The 17,345-nt window shown below is 32.9% G+C and overlaps 3 protein-coding genes across 3 annotated transcripts; all 3 read right to left on the reverse strand.

The window, feature by feature from the left end:
- Window positions 1-2,672: 2,672 nt before the first annotated feature.
- LOC106446622 (probable cyclic nucleotide-gated ion channel 6) lies at window positions 2,673-6,150 on the reverse strand. The gene is made up of 7 exons (XM_013888397.3): window positions 5,924-6,150; window positions 5,263-5,848; window positions 4,980-5,192; window positions 4,601-4,914; window positions 4,404-4,515; window positions 3,671-3,907; window positions 2,673-3,601 (listed from the first exon to the last, which is right to left on the reverse strand). Exons 1-7 carry the CDS (start codon window positions 5,989-5,991, stop codon window positions 2,894-2,896), a joined length of 2,238 nt encoding a protein of 745 aa, XP_013743851.2. The 5' UTR covers window positions 5,992-6,150; the 3' UTR covers window positions 2,673-2,893.
- Window positions 6,151-8,816: 2,666 nt separating this feature from the next.
- On the reverse strand, window positions 8,817-10,787 carry LOC106449897 (early nodulin-like protein 3). Its single transcript, XM_013891561.3, has 2 exons — window positions 10,367-10,787; window positions 8,817-10,114 (listed from the first exon to the last, which is right to left on the reverse strand). The coding sequence occupies exons 1-2, from the start codon at window positions 10,560-10,562 to the stop codon at window positions 9,687-9,689; spliced, it is 624 nt and encodes a 207-aa protein (XP_013747015.1). The 5' UTR covers window positions 10,563-10,787; the 3' UTR covers window positions 8,817-9,686.
- Window positions 10,788-13,901: 3,114 nt separating this feature from the next.
- Window positions 13,902-17,035, reverse strand: LOC106449898. Its single transcript, XM_013891563.3, has 3 exons — window positions 15,740-17,035; window positions 14,990-15,390; window positions 13,902-14,738 (listed from the first exon to the last, which is right to left on the reverse strand). Exons 1-3 carry the CDS (start codon window positions 15,858-15,860, stop codon window positions 14,130-14,132), a joined length of 1,131 nt encoding a protein of 376 aa, XP_013747017.2. The 5' UTR covers window positions 15,861-17,035; the 3' UTR covers window positions 13,902-14,129.
- Window positions 17,036-17,345: the final 310 nt, after the last annotated feature.

Below are 17,345 nucleotides of genomic sequence, written 5' to 3' on the forward strand. Positions count from 1 at the left end.
AAATTATTTATCTCTATATGATTCGCCTCCTAAATGAGTTTAAAATTAACAGTATAATCCGAAATTAGAGTGCAAAATACTATTGGCAAAATAGTGCACAATACTAATATCTTAAAACGTTAAGTTCTAATATTTGTAATTTTCTTGAAACTTGAAAATAATTTATAATTTTATTTAATTTTTATTTATTAAAAATACATTAAAGAACTATTGGTTTGAAAAACTTTTTAAGAGACTAAAAGACTTTTGAATTTATGAAATATTCTTATAAGTGTCTATAAATATTATGTGGTTTAATAATCTACTTACAATGCTTTTTTGTTTGTTAATTAAGTGTGATCAGGCCTAAACTCTCCGATTAACCTTCCAATATAATTTATAAGTAAATTAGCTGATTAAGTAAGAGTTTGTAATGAGTTTATGGCGTTCCACTTTGATTAACCAAATGGAATTGAAATATTTTTAGTGTGAAACCGATCCACGAAATATACCATATACACATGCTTTTCATCACCAAATCACCATCACTTATTTTAGAAAAACTTAGATGTTATTTAATCTAAAAATTTGTAATGCTCAAATCAATTTTTTTCCAAATCTCGAAATTTTAAAAGACTTGCATATTAAAATTAAAGAAAAAAAAACTAAACATGTCATCCATAGTAGCAAGATATTTTGATTCACAGTTCTCACACTCGCAAAAAGGGAGAACAACAGAAATGAGATTAAAAAGCTTTAAAGCTATATACACAAAACCCCATCAACTGATATTTTTATAGAAGTGCGTGAAGTAAAAGCTCACCCCACAAGCAACACTCGCGTTTTGGCTTTGGAATTCTAAAATATCCGCAAAAATATTTCAAAGTAAAATAAAGTACATGCAAAAGTAAAGGTAAAAGTAAAAGTGTAAAAGTAAAAAAGAAATATAAGAGAGTCGGCAAATCTTCGTCGGAGTGCGTTTATTCTTCTGCAATTTCCCCATCTGATATCATTCTTTCTAACTCCTCTCTTTCTTCTTCAACCTTATTTTATTTGCGTGCATGCTCATATTATATACGCCTTTGTAACCATATTTTTAAATATATATATTTATATTTTTTTGGTAAACATGTTAAAAATATTTTTTTTTAAATATGATAAAATGCAGTCGTATATATATATTTAACATAAATGCAGTCTTATATACGGTTTTGATACATGCAATACGGTGAGAAATCATACTATACAATGAACTTGAACACAAAATAAAAAAGCATTCATATATACAACGTTTATATTGCATATACGTTATTGCATATACAAACAATGATCATATATATATATATATTTTTTTGTCTTTTTTCAAAAAAACAACCCAAAAAACAATGATCATATATAATTTTTATAAATAAAAGATGATTTATCGTGTGGACTAGGATATATCAGTATATTGCTTCTGGATAGAAATATAAAACAATTAGTTGTCTAATACTTTTGAAAAGTGATACATCACCAAATTCAGTGTTTTTCTTTGGTAAAATCGATAGAAGAGGTTTATCAAAAAAAAAAATCGATAGAAGAGTGTGAAAATAGTAAACGTTAGCCCGACTGAGCAGGCGAACCTTTATCGCACGTGCCCACGAAAAGGATTTATCATATTTGGTAACGGAGGCTATATTATCCTCATGACGGATATGAATAAATATGATGATATCTGTTTCATGAATACGCGAAGAAGAGATGCCAAAAAGAGAGCATACGTGAAGAAGCCGTTGGAAAGCCTCTGGGCTTATTAGCCGAAACCCAGTAGTAGAACTAATTCAAATCAAAATCAAATTTTAGAAATAAAACAAAAACTGAAAGTTGTCAACTAAAAGAAATTCCAAAACACAAACAGATGTGTAAGTTCGTTCTAACTTCTATTAGATAGTGTAAGATTTGAATGTAAATGAAATTTTCATGAAAATGTAAAATGAAAACTAATAAAAATAGTAGTGATCTCATCCTTCACCAGATTAACTGAAATGCAAAATAATAGCTTGAAAGCAAGAGAAAAAGCCGATTAAAAGGATTAAAATAACCTCAACGGATTCCAAAATGGTCTCTCTTCCCTCTTACAGTAGATAAACTGGAGTGCATTGTAGATACTTTTATGGCATGTAGACTCTGAAACTTGTGGTATTGGATGGTTGTTAAGAGACGAGAATGGCAGTTCCAAAACACAAATCGAGATTAGTAGAATTACATGCAAGTTATATTATTATAGTAACTAAATGAACAGTAAATAGAGGTTTTGAATATTGAAATTTCAATGAAGTATCACTTTTCAGTTCTTCAAAATTTAAAAGTTAAAGAATTTGTTGAAGAGACAAGGGGAGACATGCAGTTTTAATTTTCCTGAGAAACTCACACCTGTAACTTTTTATTACAAAAAATTGAATCATTCAAGTGAACTGGATCAAGTGAAATGTTTTTTTTCCCCGACTGAATAGGTTAAATAAACATAATAATTATTATTAGCATATATGCCATATATTAAAAAAAAATGAGGTGAATAATGATTTGGTGAAAGTATATTGGAATAAAATGATTTGGTGGAAGTATATCTACCAAAGTTCAATCTGCATTTGCATTAAAAATACACCACCTCAACTTTGTCATTGGATAAATAACTTTCAAAAACAATTTCTGTGGAATATAATTCACATGTCTTAATTAAAAAAAGAAAAAGGCAAATAACATATTATTCTTTATATTACAGTATTTGGGTGTTAACAAACACTTATAAAACACCCAACTAAGTATTTTTCTATAACAGAAAAACTAATCTTTTAAGTTGACGTGTTCTTAGATATTGTGTACAAGTAAAAAAAAAAGAAGAAGAATAGTATCAATATAAAGCCAAAGATCTTCTTCAGCAATCAGCAGAGAAATCTGGTTCTGGAGGTTTCTGAAACTTCACCAGCTCTTTAGTTGACGGTGGTGCCAAATTAGACTTCCTAATCCGGTTCTTGTGAACACTACGAAGCGCATTGGCAGCAAATTTTGAAGCCAAGAACGTCGCTCTGATGCTATAAGGACTACCTCCTGCAATAAGCCTCGCAGCAGTCTCCTCCTCTTCTTCCTCTTCTTTTCTAAGTTGTTCCAGTTTCTTCCTCTTTGTGTACCGTCTCCACGCAGCTTGGATAAAGCAAGCGGCCCAAGTCCTCCACTGCTGTGAATAGAATCTAAAAGTGTGCTGCACTTGTCTGCTATGTAACCTCCTGAACTGGCTGGCCACAAACTTAAGCTCATCAGCTATCAAAGCGAAGGCTTCTACTTCTGTCAAGGCCTTGACGGTTCTCGTCGAGGACGGTAAGTTAGAGCCTGATTTGGGATCAAGCGCCCATGTCAAAAGCTCGTCCCCGCAGAAGTCTCCTTCTTTAAGTAAACTACGGTTGTAGAATCCGCTTCTCCCACCGTCAGTGGTGACACTCTCGAGCCGACCACGGATTATGAAGAGCATCTCGTTCACAGGATCTCCCTCACGCACCAAGAAAGACTTCTCAGTGTATAGACACGGCTTGAGCCTCATGCAGATTGCATCTAGCAGCCTCTCATCCATGTTTTCAAACAATGGAACCTAAGAGACGTTCAGTTTTCAAACAAGATGTTTCAAATGGAGTGAGTTGATAAGAGAGAGGAGACTTACTCTTCGGACTAAGGCTAGACAGAGATGACGTTTGATGTCTCTTCTTAGATCCTTTGGGAGGTTGGAGACAATGTTCTCTTCATCAACTCCACGCGTCTCTAACCACTTGTACTGGTCATATCTTCTGACACGTTCTCGCAGTTCTGGTGGAAGCATTCGGTGATGCATCCACTGTTCTGAATCGCGTCTTTTGACTCGCATTTCTTCTAACCGGATAGTAAGCGATTGAAGATAAGTCTGTCCACAGAAACACCAACATCATTACATGTTTCTTCACATGGTTCTAAATAGGCTTAGAGGACACCTAGACACCCACCTAAGGCGGCACTTTGGTTGATTTTCTTAAAATCCAATTTATACGACTCAAATGAGTTTAAACTATTATAAATGGGTTAAAATATGTTTAAATCGATCTAAATCTGAATCTGTTAAGAGCAATAATGTTGGCACAAATTCACAATTTTTTCTATTTTTTGGGGTTTGTATATCTAATTTTGATAATACATCAAAACAATTTTATAATTAAATTCAAAAGCTAAAATCTTATATAAATGTAAAAAATATATATAATAAATCAATAATTCGTTAACGCATGGATCTTGCCTAGGCCCCGAATCATCCGCTTAGTCGCTAGTTCTCTACAAAGTGTTTAGTTACCACCTAACGATGATTTCTAGAACATTGTTTCTTCATAATACATAATAACCGAACAAGCTCTTGTTGTTTTTAGTACCTGCATGTTACCAATGAGAAGGGCAAAGAGTAGGAGTCCAGCAATAGCAAGTGCTATGGAGAATATAACCTCTCCAGGGTAAGTGCTAGTCTCAAGCCCTTGACCAAGTGTACTGCATTTTTGACAACACAGTGATTACTAACAATAGACTCAAAAGCTGAATGGGTTTGTTTATTTGTTTGTCTTCTCATCATTACCTAAGATTCTGTAATCCCCACCACAAACAGAAGAAGTACTTTGAGACAAACTGCTTAGACGAGACAATGCCAGAGGAGAGAGCTCTCGAGTAGATTCCAAAATCAAAAGGAGGCTCTTCCCCTTCAGTGACATTGACAGGGCACTTTTCCTGAAGAACCGAACTTTTAGCAGTGTACCAAGCAGAATAACCTTCCATGTTTTGGTTACCGCAAAACAAAAAGTTTCTGGTGCAGTTGTCTTTCTTGACGCAAGCCTTACTCCAGCAGTCGTTGTTGCGTTCTAAGGCAAGCAAGTACCACAAAGCCCCAACAATCTGCAACCACATACACTTAAGAAACAAAACAATGGTAACAAAAGGATAAAAGAAATGTTACTGACATGACTTGCAAGCATGTAGAGTAGCAAGTAGTAAGCTGCACCAGCCCAAGCAGTTTCAGCGAACACTCCTGCTGTTCTCTTCAGCTCTGAACTTAAAGGATACATCCTAAGAAAACGCGGAATGTATTGAACTAACACTATATACCGAAGTGCCTGCTTCGTCCCCAGAACATTAGCACCCTTAGAAGTGTATAAGAATCTCCAAACTGTAATCTGAAAAAGATGTAGAAAAAGTAAACACCAAACAAAGTAAATTAAGAGATTATATAATCTGTTGTTATACCTGCGGAAGAGGAAGCACAGAAAGCAAATCAATGATGAAGTACTGCTGCAGATACCGCTTAGCTATCTGTTTAGGATCAATCACAAGCTCCCCTCTCCCAAAAACCCGCGAAGAAGGAGCAACGTACGCCGTTCTAAACCTTAAAGCCATGTGAAAGAGGTAAAAAGAATCTATAACCGTCCTCAGCGTCGTCGCTACAATCGCCAGCTTCCTGTCTATACCGATGCACTTCGCTTTATCGTTTATAAACGGAAGGTACAAGAAGAGCGGGTCCACTGAAACAGCTAGAATGCAGGAAGCAACGAAGAGCTTGTTGCAGAGCAAGAGGAACTTGTCCTGAGGATCGAATATCTTCTTCTCTGATACCTTGAGATCCTCTGGAAAGACTGCGCGCGAAACGCCGAGTCCTATGGATCTTCCTATGGACCAAAGACCCTCGGAGCCTTTTCTGAAACCTTTCTTGAAAGATTCGGACGATGTTTTGCTTCCTTGAGCGAAACGTTTGGGCGCTTGTATGTTTAATGTGCATTTGTTTAGGCCTGTATTATCGGAGCTCTGAGAGTACCTTGAGTCCATACTCTCTAACCTGATCAAGAAAATCAAGAAACTGCTTTTAGGTTCATGAATAGAAACAAACAAAAAGATGGTTAGCTATATATACCTGACGAACTTCTCACGATGGCCACTGATTACTTGAGATTTGACTCCATTTGTGCCACAATCAAACATGCTCTTCTCTAAGATTCCTTCAACTCATGAATCCCCTAATCTAGACAAAAAAGTACTTCAATCAAAGATCATTCGGACAGTTTTCAGCAATTGAGATCTTTCTGGGAGGAACATGTAGAACAAGAAGAAGAAGAAGAAGATATAACTTACAGTCGAATCTGACGGCGATGAAGAAAGCATAGAGAAAAAGAGTTGTAAGATTACTGACTTTGTTCTTGTTGCTGTCCGGGTCGGGTCCACCATGCTGTCTTCTCTTCATTTGTCCTATTCGGGATATCACTATGCTCTGACCGAAATGATGTATAAAATGGGTCCTTCATGGGCCAGAATATCTTCCTAAAGGGGCCTTATTTCATCTTCTAATTGTTCCTTAACTTCGCTCCTTTCCGCTGATGTGCCAATTTCGATTGTACCAAATATACCCCAAACAAATAGTCAATCAGAAATACGAACTCAACTCAATTATAATTCAAAAAAGTATCAGAACTTCTTAAAATGTACATAAATTAACATTGACTTTAACAGAAATTAGTCAACCGTTAACAAACTAAAACGATGTTGTTTTGATATATTTTTTTGTTATTTGGACCAATTTTTAAATATACATAAAATCAAATTTACCTTTTTATACATGTTTCAGATCAAAATAACCGTCTTTAAATTTAATAAAACTATAAAATATACTAAAAATAATAACATTTTGCATTTTTTTGCTAGGACTTTTTTAATATTTAGAAAGTTTAGAAACTTTACGGATTGCAGAAAACGTATAAAAACCATAACTTGGAAAGTTTAGAAACTAAACACATTGAAAAGATATTCAAATCTTAAAATTATTGTAACAATCAACAACACAAAAAAGAACAATCAAGTTGATCAAAGGCTAGTCCCTAGTTATAATTTTAGTTTCGTCTTTACATTTATCGAAAAAGATAAATTTAGTAACTATGGTTTCCTCCGGCTTTTCGAGAAATTCCATTGATCTACTCATCAGTGTATTTCTTTGTCAATTTTCAAAATATAGATCAACTCATCGATATCTGTGTGGATGACATATACAACCAATCTCGGTGGAGTTGCACTATTATTTTGGGATTTAAAGACATGTTATGAAATGAAAAAGACCACAAGCAATTTTAAAAAAATTGGTTACTTTTATAAATTTTGTAGATAATTTTTTTTTGAAAAAATTGATTTATGCGAATACTTTTTGTGGGCTGGAAGCGGATGCTTGTAATGTTTCCCCTCAGACCCGCCACTGCATGGTGCTGATGTTCGCTATCCTATGAAAATGAAAACTCTGGTAAGCTACATCAATATAGCTCTATCACAAGTGACTAGTGGCAACTATTTTCTTTCTAATATCATAATGTTTGCGACAACTATCATTTTATTGTTTAAATAATTAGTTAAATTAATATTGTAAATAAATGTTGATCCACTTTTAGTTTTAAAAATAAAAATAAAACTTCTTATAATATTTAATTTATATAAAATTGCTAAACTAAAAGTAATTAATTTAACTATGGATTACTGCAACAAAAGTCAAAATTATTTAATTATATAATACATTTGTACGGAAAAATAAAATGATCAACATATTTTAAACTTGTGCATATACAATCATATGATTAAATATCAGAAATGTAAAATTTTGGTGACAATATATTCTTCTTTTAGTATTTGAATGAAAATAACCAAGTGATAGCGTTTTACATATGTAGGAAAAAGCGTTTTATAAACAACCAAGCCATGATCAATCGTATATTTTTGTTAGTTAAATAACTTATATGATATATTTAGGTACCAAGATGATTAATCATTGCTAGGAAAATAATTGATACAGTATGTATTAAAATTAAATTTGTTGACAAGAGGAAAAACGTTGCAAATTAATTATTGGTAAATGTCAGATATGGCATAAATTCAGATAATCATTGAGAAAACGGTCGTTTAAATACCGAACTTGCACAAATTTACCAAAATAAATATAGACTTTTCATTAACCTGAAAAATCATGAACTTATATTGACCAGGCCGAAATAGATACTATCATTGGTCAACTTTCTAAATCGTCAAAACTCCGTTTACGGCTATTAATATGATGTCGTTTTTTAATTAGAATAGAGAACTAAAAATCCCCAAACCCATACTCGTTCTCCCTTCTTAACATCTCTTCACTGCAAATCAGTTTTTTTCCTTATACGATGAGGCAGAACGAGCTTTACGTCGAGGTAGAACTAGAGAACCTGAGCCTCGACCTTTGTTGAAGGTGATGAAACATGATCTACTACAATTCAAAACGATGGTGGAGACGATTGTGAACCTATACTCGATGATAATTCTACTGTTGATGATCTTGCTGATGAGATCGAAGAAGAAACAATGAAGTTGAAGGAAAAGGAAGAAGAAGAAGAAGAAGAAGAAGAAGAAGAAGAAGAAGAAGAAGAAGAAGAAGAAGAAGAAGAGAATTAGAACAATGGCGTAAGAATTGAAGAAGAAGCTTGTGAAAAGTTTTATCATCACACTTTCGAGATGTTGCAAGAATGATGGAGGAGACAATTCTCACAAAGTGGATCACAAGTTGGCTCAGAAGATGGTCGTATGATGCATATGTTGCTTCATTTTGTCGTTGTTTTTTTGTCTGTTACTTGTTGTGGACTGGGTCACGGCAGAACTTATGTTGTCTTTATTTTGTTCCTAAATTTTGTTAGATATACTTTTTGTTTTTTGGTAAACTTTTTTGGTATTTGGGATTAGTGTCTAATTCTTCTTTCATAACACAAAGACAGTTAAAAACCAGAGGACGTTAAAGATACAAGAGCTCAACAACAAACATAGATTAATAGTCTTACACATGAGATAAGGATACAAGAGTTTAATAAAAAATGCTTACAAATGAGACAATCAAGAGCTTAGTAGAAACATGAGACAGACTATTACAATCACAACAAACATAAAACAAACGAATCCGCAACTTATTTAAGTAATGAGTTTCCACTTCCTCATCTCAAACTTTTTCAAAATTACATCCTCTTTCAACTCCTCAGCCACCTTATTCAAGCAATCAGCCTCTTCTTTCACATTGTCAGACAGAATGTTCTCAAGTATTGGAACTGAATCTTCAACCTCTTCAAGTAATGATACCTCCACCCACTTAAATAAATGCTCTTATCAAATGAAATCCTAATGTTAATAGATACTTTACTCCCTACAAACACACTTTGACGGCAAGCTTGGTTTTCCAAATGGAATCAAACTCAAGTTCGTCACTCAATTATAGCCTTTAAAAGTAACAAAGGAGAAGAGTAGAAGAAGAAGAAAAGCAGAAGAAGATGTGAAAATCAAACATTCTATTTCCGCAGAGAAGAGAAGAAGATGTGAATTCAATTGGAGGTTAGGGTTCAAAGAGTATCGACTAGGGGATTTTGGAAAGTTATTCCTTTTTATTAAACGAGGACGTATATGACACCGTGAACTATAAACGGAGATTTGACGATTAATAAAGTTGACCATAAGTGTATCTAGTTTGGCTTGGTCAATGTAAGTATGATTTTTTTAATTAACGAAAAGTCTGTATTTGTTTTTGCAAATTGGTGTGAGTTCGGTATTTAAATGACCGTTTTCTCGATAATCATTATTCTCTAGAACATAGATTTGGTCGCATAATAAAGATCATCTTCTAATATAGAGGCTTAAGCCCAAGCGAGCCCAATGACAGCAATAAAGGTCCAGAAGATGCCACTTCCAGCAACCAACCCAACGGCAGTGTTGTTGGCCGGAGTTGGTGCCGGTGAAGTAGGAGGTGCTGGTGAAGTAGGAGGTGCCGGTGAAGTAGGAGGTGCCGGTGAAGTAGGAGGTTTTGAAGGAGTTGGTGGAGCAGTGGGGGGTACGGGCTTGGGCATGGGCGGGTGATCAGGTGACTGAACCACCACGATCAATTTTTCACCGTTAGCGCAATTACCTTGATCTCCACTGATGAAGTAGTGTGGACCTGAGTCATTAAGTTTCAGGATGGTTTGTGTCGCAGTATATGTTTTCGAAGCCTCTTTTGTAATGCACTTTTCGTAGTTTTCTTTTGTCACTTGTAACACCGAATCTGTCTTGTTATCGTAGTTAAACTCTGTCGCATGCAAAAATAATGTTAATACAAGTCTGAATTGGTATTCGTGGTATATAATTATATTTAATTAGTTTATATCGACTAATAAATCATCATGAAACTATAGACTATAGTGTGAACCACAAAATCAATATATAACATAAAATATTTCTTATAAAAAACCGTAATAGTTATGATTAATAATCGCTATTAACCCTAGATCCATTTCGTTACATAAGATAAACAAAATTTAAAGAAAGATGAGATCTGTACCGAGACTGTCTCCTACTAGGAATCTTTGGGTCTCAGCCCAATGGATGAGTCGAGTCTTGTTGGATGATTCTGGAACTTTCCATCCGTCGTCTGATCCTCCCACAAGAAATGTATGGGGCGCACGGCCCTCACCAAGGTGGTAGAACGTTGTCAATAGGAGGAATACTAGAAAGAAAACAGGATTCAAAGACGCCATTTCTTCTTCTTCTTCTCTTAAATATATTTTTTTCTTCGGATGAGAAAAAAGATTGGCCGTTATGGTTTAGAACTAAATGGGTTTTCTTTTATATAGAGTTGGAAGGACGCGGACAAGATTTGGGTTGAAACATGCAAGAAAGATATTATTAAGAACATGATCTTCTAGAAATGTAATGGAATATTACCAATTAGCCAATAAATTATTACTTTCAATATCTACTGGATTCATTAATCCTTATATATATATTAAAATATTACCAGGTTCTCAATTTGAAAGTAAATACAAATTAATTAAGTGGTGATCTTTTTATTGTTTCTCCAATAAATTTTATATTTTTAAAGATCTATATCAGATTTTCAATACAAGATAATTTATTGACATATAAAACAAGTAGACTTAAAAGATACAGAGTGATACATATTCTTAAACTTTTGGTTTTCATGAAAGATATATCATTGACATATGTTATTACTAATACAAGATAAAGAGTCCATGCGATATAGCACATGAACTCATTTTATGAAAACAAATATGCCATACTTTAGAAAATAACCTTTTATAAAAACTGTTTTACAATTGCAAAATACATGTACTACAATATTATCTTGCATGCAACTATCTTTTTATTTATAAATATTAAAAATCATCAACAATCAACTCTACTCGATACCTGATAAATAATCAAATTATATAAATAATCAAATTTGATATTGATAATTAGAATATATATTTAAAATTATTTTAATATATATTTATATAAAACTTAATGTTGCTGTTATATTTTTGACTGAAAAAATATTGCATACAAGTGCGTCTTCATCTTTTAAGGTCTCTTCCTACAAATTGTCACATGATATTTAATTATTTCCAACCACTTCTTAAATAAATTGCAATTATTTTTCCATGACATTTTAATATCTTTTCCTATTAAAAAAGATAGTATTATAATTACTATTTTGTACCTTTTTAAAATAATTACTAGTTTTATGTCGGTAACAAAAACAATGACTATTTTATATATCTATGTAACTACTTTGTTTTTCTGAGAAAAATATCGAAGAAATGGGATATCATAATAAATATATGTTGACTTATATTGATTTTTCCTTCTCATTTATAATATTCCCTTGAATTTCTGGGAGAGATTTTATAAATTAACACCAACACTTATTATATTAAACTAACGCAAATTAGCTAAATTGGTAAATTATGGATTTATCATTTTGGAATTACTAATGGCTTTTATTAGATTCTTAAATAGTATTTTTGAAGTCAAGGTGGTATTGAAATATAAATACTCTAGAATGTTATCAGTTTTTTAAATAAAATTTTTAAGCTAACACTAAAGTACATGAATGATAAAAAGAGTTTTTCGTATTTATATGTGTTTCTTCAAAGATCTTTGATGATCTTTTAACAAAGGATCACTCTTTTTTCTAGTCTATTTGTGATTATTTTGGTTTTCTCGTTGTGATTTGTCAAGACCCACAACTCCTTATGCAGAAGACTAAAGGTTGCAAAGTTGGTTAACTCAAAAAATTGCAATGATCTATCATCAAAAATACAATCATTAACAGTCGCAATGGTTTATCACCAAATATTTTAATAATTCATCACTGAAAATTATACGTACTCACCAACAGTTATAACCTTTAGTCTGATGCTTGCTTTCTGTTGATTGGGATTTAAATCTAATGTCTGTTACTGTTTTATTGCCAAGAAATTGCATTTGACTTTGTTGGACGATTTCCTGAAAATAAGACTTAGACCACCTACAATGGAGGTGTTGAAAGTGGGTTTCAACCGTTGAATACCTGCAATGAGGGTGTTGAAATATTGTTTTTATCTATGTAGATTCAACATCCGTTGGAAAATTTCAACATGTTGATAAAATTTTATGTGGGTCAGTTTTGCCACTTGACGTAAATTGATTAGATATAAATGTTGGGTAGATTTATTTTATTTTTATTTTCACCCAATAACTAAAACTCATTTATTATATAATATTTTTACTTTTAAATAATAAATATTATAACAAAATTCATAACTTTTTACAATCTATAAATAGAGACTACTCTCATTTCATTTGGACACAGAAAAACATTATTTTTTATATAATTAACTATTTTAGTGTTTTAAACCTTTTTTGTTAAATAAATCCTAATAATAACCTTTTTAAAATTCATAATTCTTCTTATTAAAAGTTACATTATTTTAGTTTTTAAGTTAATTAGAATCAAAATTATTATTAATATATAGTTATTATATTATAAAGATAAAAGTATGAATTAAAAATGGTGGGGTATAGTGTTGAATTTTTATAAACAAACCATTGTAGAAGTTAAAAACGAAGAAGGTGTTGAATAAATTAGATGAATGAAAGAGAAAATGATCGATGTGTAATGTTTAAAAGAAAAAAATAGGGTGTTGTGAAATGAGTGTTGAAACCATTGTACATGATCTTATGAAGAGACCAAAAAGTAACTTTTGTTTTTTTCGTTTATTTTCCGCAAACTAATAATTTTTCTTCTTCTTTTTTTAAAATATGCAGATTAAGTTCAGATTAAGTTATTCGTTTTAGTCTGATTCATCTGATGCACAACAGGGATCACATCATATACAAGTCTTAATGTTGTGCAATATTTATATGGTGGATGGTTCTTGGCATCATGATACACTTTTTTAGATGTAGATGGATATGGAAAGATTCTACTGGGGAACACAACTTTTATGAACTAAGAACCAGTGGGGTTGATTATCGCCTCTACATGTAAAAGTTAAAGCTCTTATATGGACGACTAAGAATATGCTACCACATTCCACTGTAAGAATTTTGAAACAGATTGCTGGAAGGTGATATCTGGGATTCATGATCCAGGTGGATGACAAAGTTTTTCAATGGAATTGAAAGAAATTTCAAGCCTGAGAGAGGATTTCTAAAATTTCTTTATCTCCTATATTCTTTGGGCGAGTAATTCAGCAGTAGATTGGCTAGATAATTTATAGAAAGCTTTGTTTTATTGGTTATTCTGCTTTGATCTGGTTTTTCAGGCTATCTCAAAATTTGAGTAAAGAAAAAACCGCCTGATGTCAAAACAAAAAGCGAAACACTTAGAACATGCATGAAATCTAGCAAACGCAACCCCTACAAATATCTCCTTTTATGTGTGTACTGCCTTCCTTTTATTGATTGCAACATACACGTTGCAAAGTTGATCATCCCATCTACAGTGTCCATTTAGTAGGCATTGGTGTAAAAATAGCCTTTGACATATTTTCTCCTCGCCCATAACATGATCTATTGATCTTGTGGATGCTTTTTGTTACATAGCTGCGTTGGGAACTGGAGCAAAATATTGGGGGATCATGATTCCCATTCAACACACATATTCAAGTCTCTCTAATGGCATTGGTTTCTCTATTTCAAGATTCCAAATATAACTAAAAAAATACATTAAAAAAAAGAAACACTTTCTTCATAGCTAAATGAAATTTAAATCTCTGATTCCATATATATAACCTTCTATGTCACTGGAACTGTAATGATATTGGTAGCTAAATCAGCTAGCTAGAGGCTTTTTCCAAGAAATGAACCATTGATTCTTCCTCGCTTGGATCAGCATCTAAAGATTTCACTGTGACTGTAGATGCTCTTTTCTCAAGCCTGTGAATCTCCAGCAACTGCTCAGAATAATGTTTCTTAAGCATAGCCTTGTGTTTTTTCCCAAGCTTATGAGTCTCCATCACATTCTCAGAATACGTCACAATGTTACAAGCTTCGCACCGAACCATTACCGACTTTTTCTTCTCACCTTCTATCTTCTTTCCAGTTTCTTTCGCCGCCACTTCCTCCACTTTCTGAAGCTGAGTATTTGCCACTACTGTAACAGCTTCTGATTGTGGAGCTGCAAGGGAAGCAGGAGCTATGATGACGGAGGTTGAAGCAGCCGTCTTCTCAGGCTGCTTTTTAATAGCAGCTTTATGTTTTTTTCCTAACGCATGATTCCTCATGACTGTTTCATTACAGGCCCCAACACTACAAAGGTCGCACCAAAACTTAAACAGCCTCTTCCTTTTAGAAGGTTCGTTCAAACCTCCCTCAACATCCTTTGCCTTACGCTTAGCTCTTCCAAGACGAGTTTTAGCATCCCCTCCGATAGGATCAGGCCTATCCTGCAACACAGGAATCAAAGAGAAAAACATATGAGAAACAAAGACTTCTTATTCCCTATCTAAATATGAAAAAGAACAAACTGTTAGTCTAGTGGTAAAGAAGGGTTTAGCAGGTACTCGGCCACTCAGATTCAATTCTTGTTGGGAGAGACTATTTACATTGTTTGGATTTTAGACAAAGAGGTGAAATCATTTTTTTACCAAAAATAAATAAATATATAATATACATGTATATATGAAAAAACAATTACCAATATAATCAACTTGTCCTTGTTAGACTCCAAAACTGGCGTTTCCTTAGCTGCTGTAGCCTCAAGCATTTGCTGTAGTGGAGGCATTTGCTTCATTGGTGATGTAACTAGACTGTTGGGCCTTGTGTAGATGGCAGGATCACTGTAAGTACGCTTCAGTTTAGAAAAGTTGTTGTTGTGTTTCTGATGTGGAAGCTTCCTTTGAGTGATCCACATAGCTATCTTATCCTCCTTCTCTGCCATACATTTAATCGCCATTTCTCTCTCGATGGCCATCTCCTGTGCAACCTCAGCTATAAGCTCTTTTCTTCTCGCAGTTTCAGCTGCAATGATCTCACGACGGATTTGCTCCTTCTCAATCTCTCGTTGAACATAGTCCCATCCTGGTATTATGTTCCATCCTAAGAATACAGACAAAACAAAAAAAAAGAGTTTGAACAAATGTTAAATTCGAGACATAAGACGTGATATAATGTCAGAGCAGGCCGTGACCTATGTATTTAACCAGTACACTAAAAAAAATTTATGCCTTGAATTTTTTAATCAAAATTTTGGTGCTTCGTGAGCATTATTATGGCCACAATCAATCATCATGTTTCAGAGTCAGTTACATGAAAACATCAACAAGAGATGTCGCGGGACTTCAATTAAGTTACGAAAACTGTATAGTGAACGTATTCTACGTACAATCTCATTTTGAAAAATGTTAAGCCAATCAAATCATAACAAGAGAGATGAGAAGGAGGAAACCTGGGATTGGGATTGGTAGTACCGAGAAGAAGGAATAGTTTGGATTCAGAGACTGAGATGGGGCCGTGTCTTTCACAGGAGGTGGCCGATCGATGTCGATGGCTCTGTATCTGAACTCCATCGTAATTCAAATTTGGAGAGAGAGAGAGAGACATAGACATAGAGAGAGAGAGGTTTATAACGTTTGTAAAAGCAATTTCGCTAATAGGTTTTAGTTTTGGTCAAACAATAGGATTTTCTTTTCAGGAAAGTGAATTTTATGTTGACGAAAAAGCCCAATATGTTCTCTAATTTTCTTACAGAAATACAAAATTACAAAAATCTCTTAAAAGATTAAAAGAGTCAGGAGGGTGTATTCAATTTGGAGTCTGAGGTGATTTGTATTAAAATGACAAATCCAATGTTATTCAAACATGGATTTAAAAAAATACTTTGAAATCCAGTGTTATTGAACTTGTTATTTTATAATACACTCTGAAATCTACTGTTATTGAACAAAATTTAAGTTAGATATTTTAAAGTAATTTAAGTGTTTCTAGAGTGTTTGAGAGGAGTTCTTTAATTATAAAAATAAAAATTCAAATCTCATGGTTTTATATAGGATTCTAGAGTGAATTTTATGTTGACAAAAAAGCCCAATATGTTCTCTAATTTTCTTACAGAAATACAAAATTACAAAAATTTCTTAAAAGTTTAAAAGAGTTAGGTGTATTCAATTTGGAGTTTGAAGTGATTTGTATTAAAATGACAAATCCAATGTTATTCAAACATGGATTTAAAAAAATACTTTGAAATCCAGTGTTATTGAACTTGTTATTTTATAATACACTCCGAAATCCACTGTTATTGAACAAAATTTAAGTTAGAGATTTTAAAGTGCTTTAAGTGTTTCTAGAGTGTTTGAGAGTAATTCTTTAGTTATAAAAATAAAAATCCAAATCTCATGGTTTTATATGGGATTCTAGAGTTATTTAACAAAAATCAAACCAAATTCTCATATTTTCCTACAATCATTTGAAAACTCATCAAAAATCAAATCACTTCAAATTTCAGATTCAATACACCCTAGTTCTATAATTTGGATACTGGAATTTCAGATTAAAATAGTGAAAGTATATACAATAAATTATGGAAAATTTGCTAAAATAGAACAGAAAATAGCCCTATTGTCCCATTGCCGTAAAATATTTTTTGGTCTATTTTGGACGTTTAATGCCTCAGGTTACTTAAAGTTTTATATAAAATATTTTTTTGGAAAATTGGAAAAAATGGACACTTTCATCTTAAGTTTGTCACAATAAGACATGTAGATGATTATTTACAAGGTGTTATTGGTTTATATATTTTGATTGATTTAGAAATCCATATAGTAATTATAAATCCAAGTAAAATATGCAAATCCGGAGGTTTTCCCTCGGATTTGAGTCTTTGTATTTTTAACTAAAAAATCCAAACAAATCCATTCAAATCCATTATTAAATCAAATATATTAGTAAATCCGTACGATTGAATAACACTTGATTTGATATAAAATTAATGAATCATTAAACCAATAACACATGATTTTAATACAAATTTGAAAATCATAGAACCAATAACACTAGAT

Source organism: Brassica napus, chromosome C4 (assembly GCF_020379485.1).
Source record: "Brassica napus cultivar Da-Ae chromosome C4, Da-Ae, whole genome shotgun sequence".
Taxonomy (NCBI): domain Eukaryota; kingdom Viridiplantae; phylum Streptophyta; class Magnoliopsida; order Brassicales; family Brassicaceae; genus Brassica; species Brassica napus.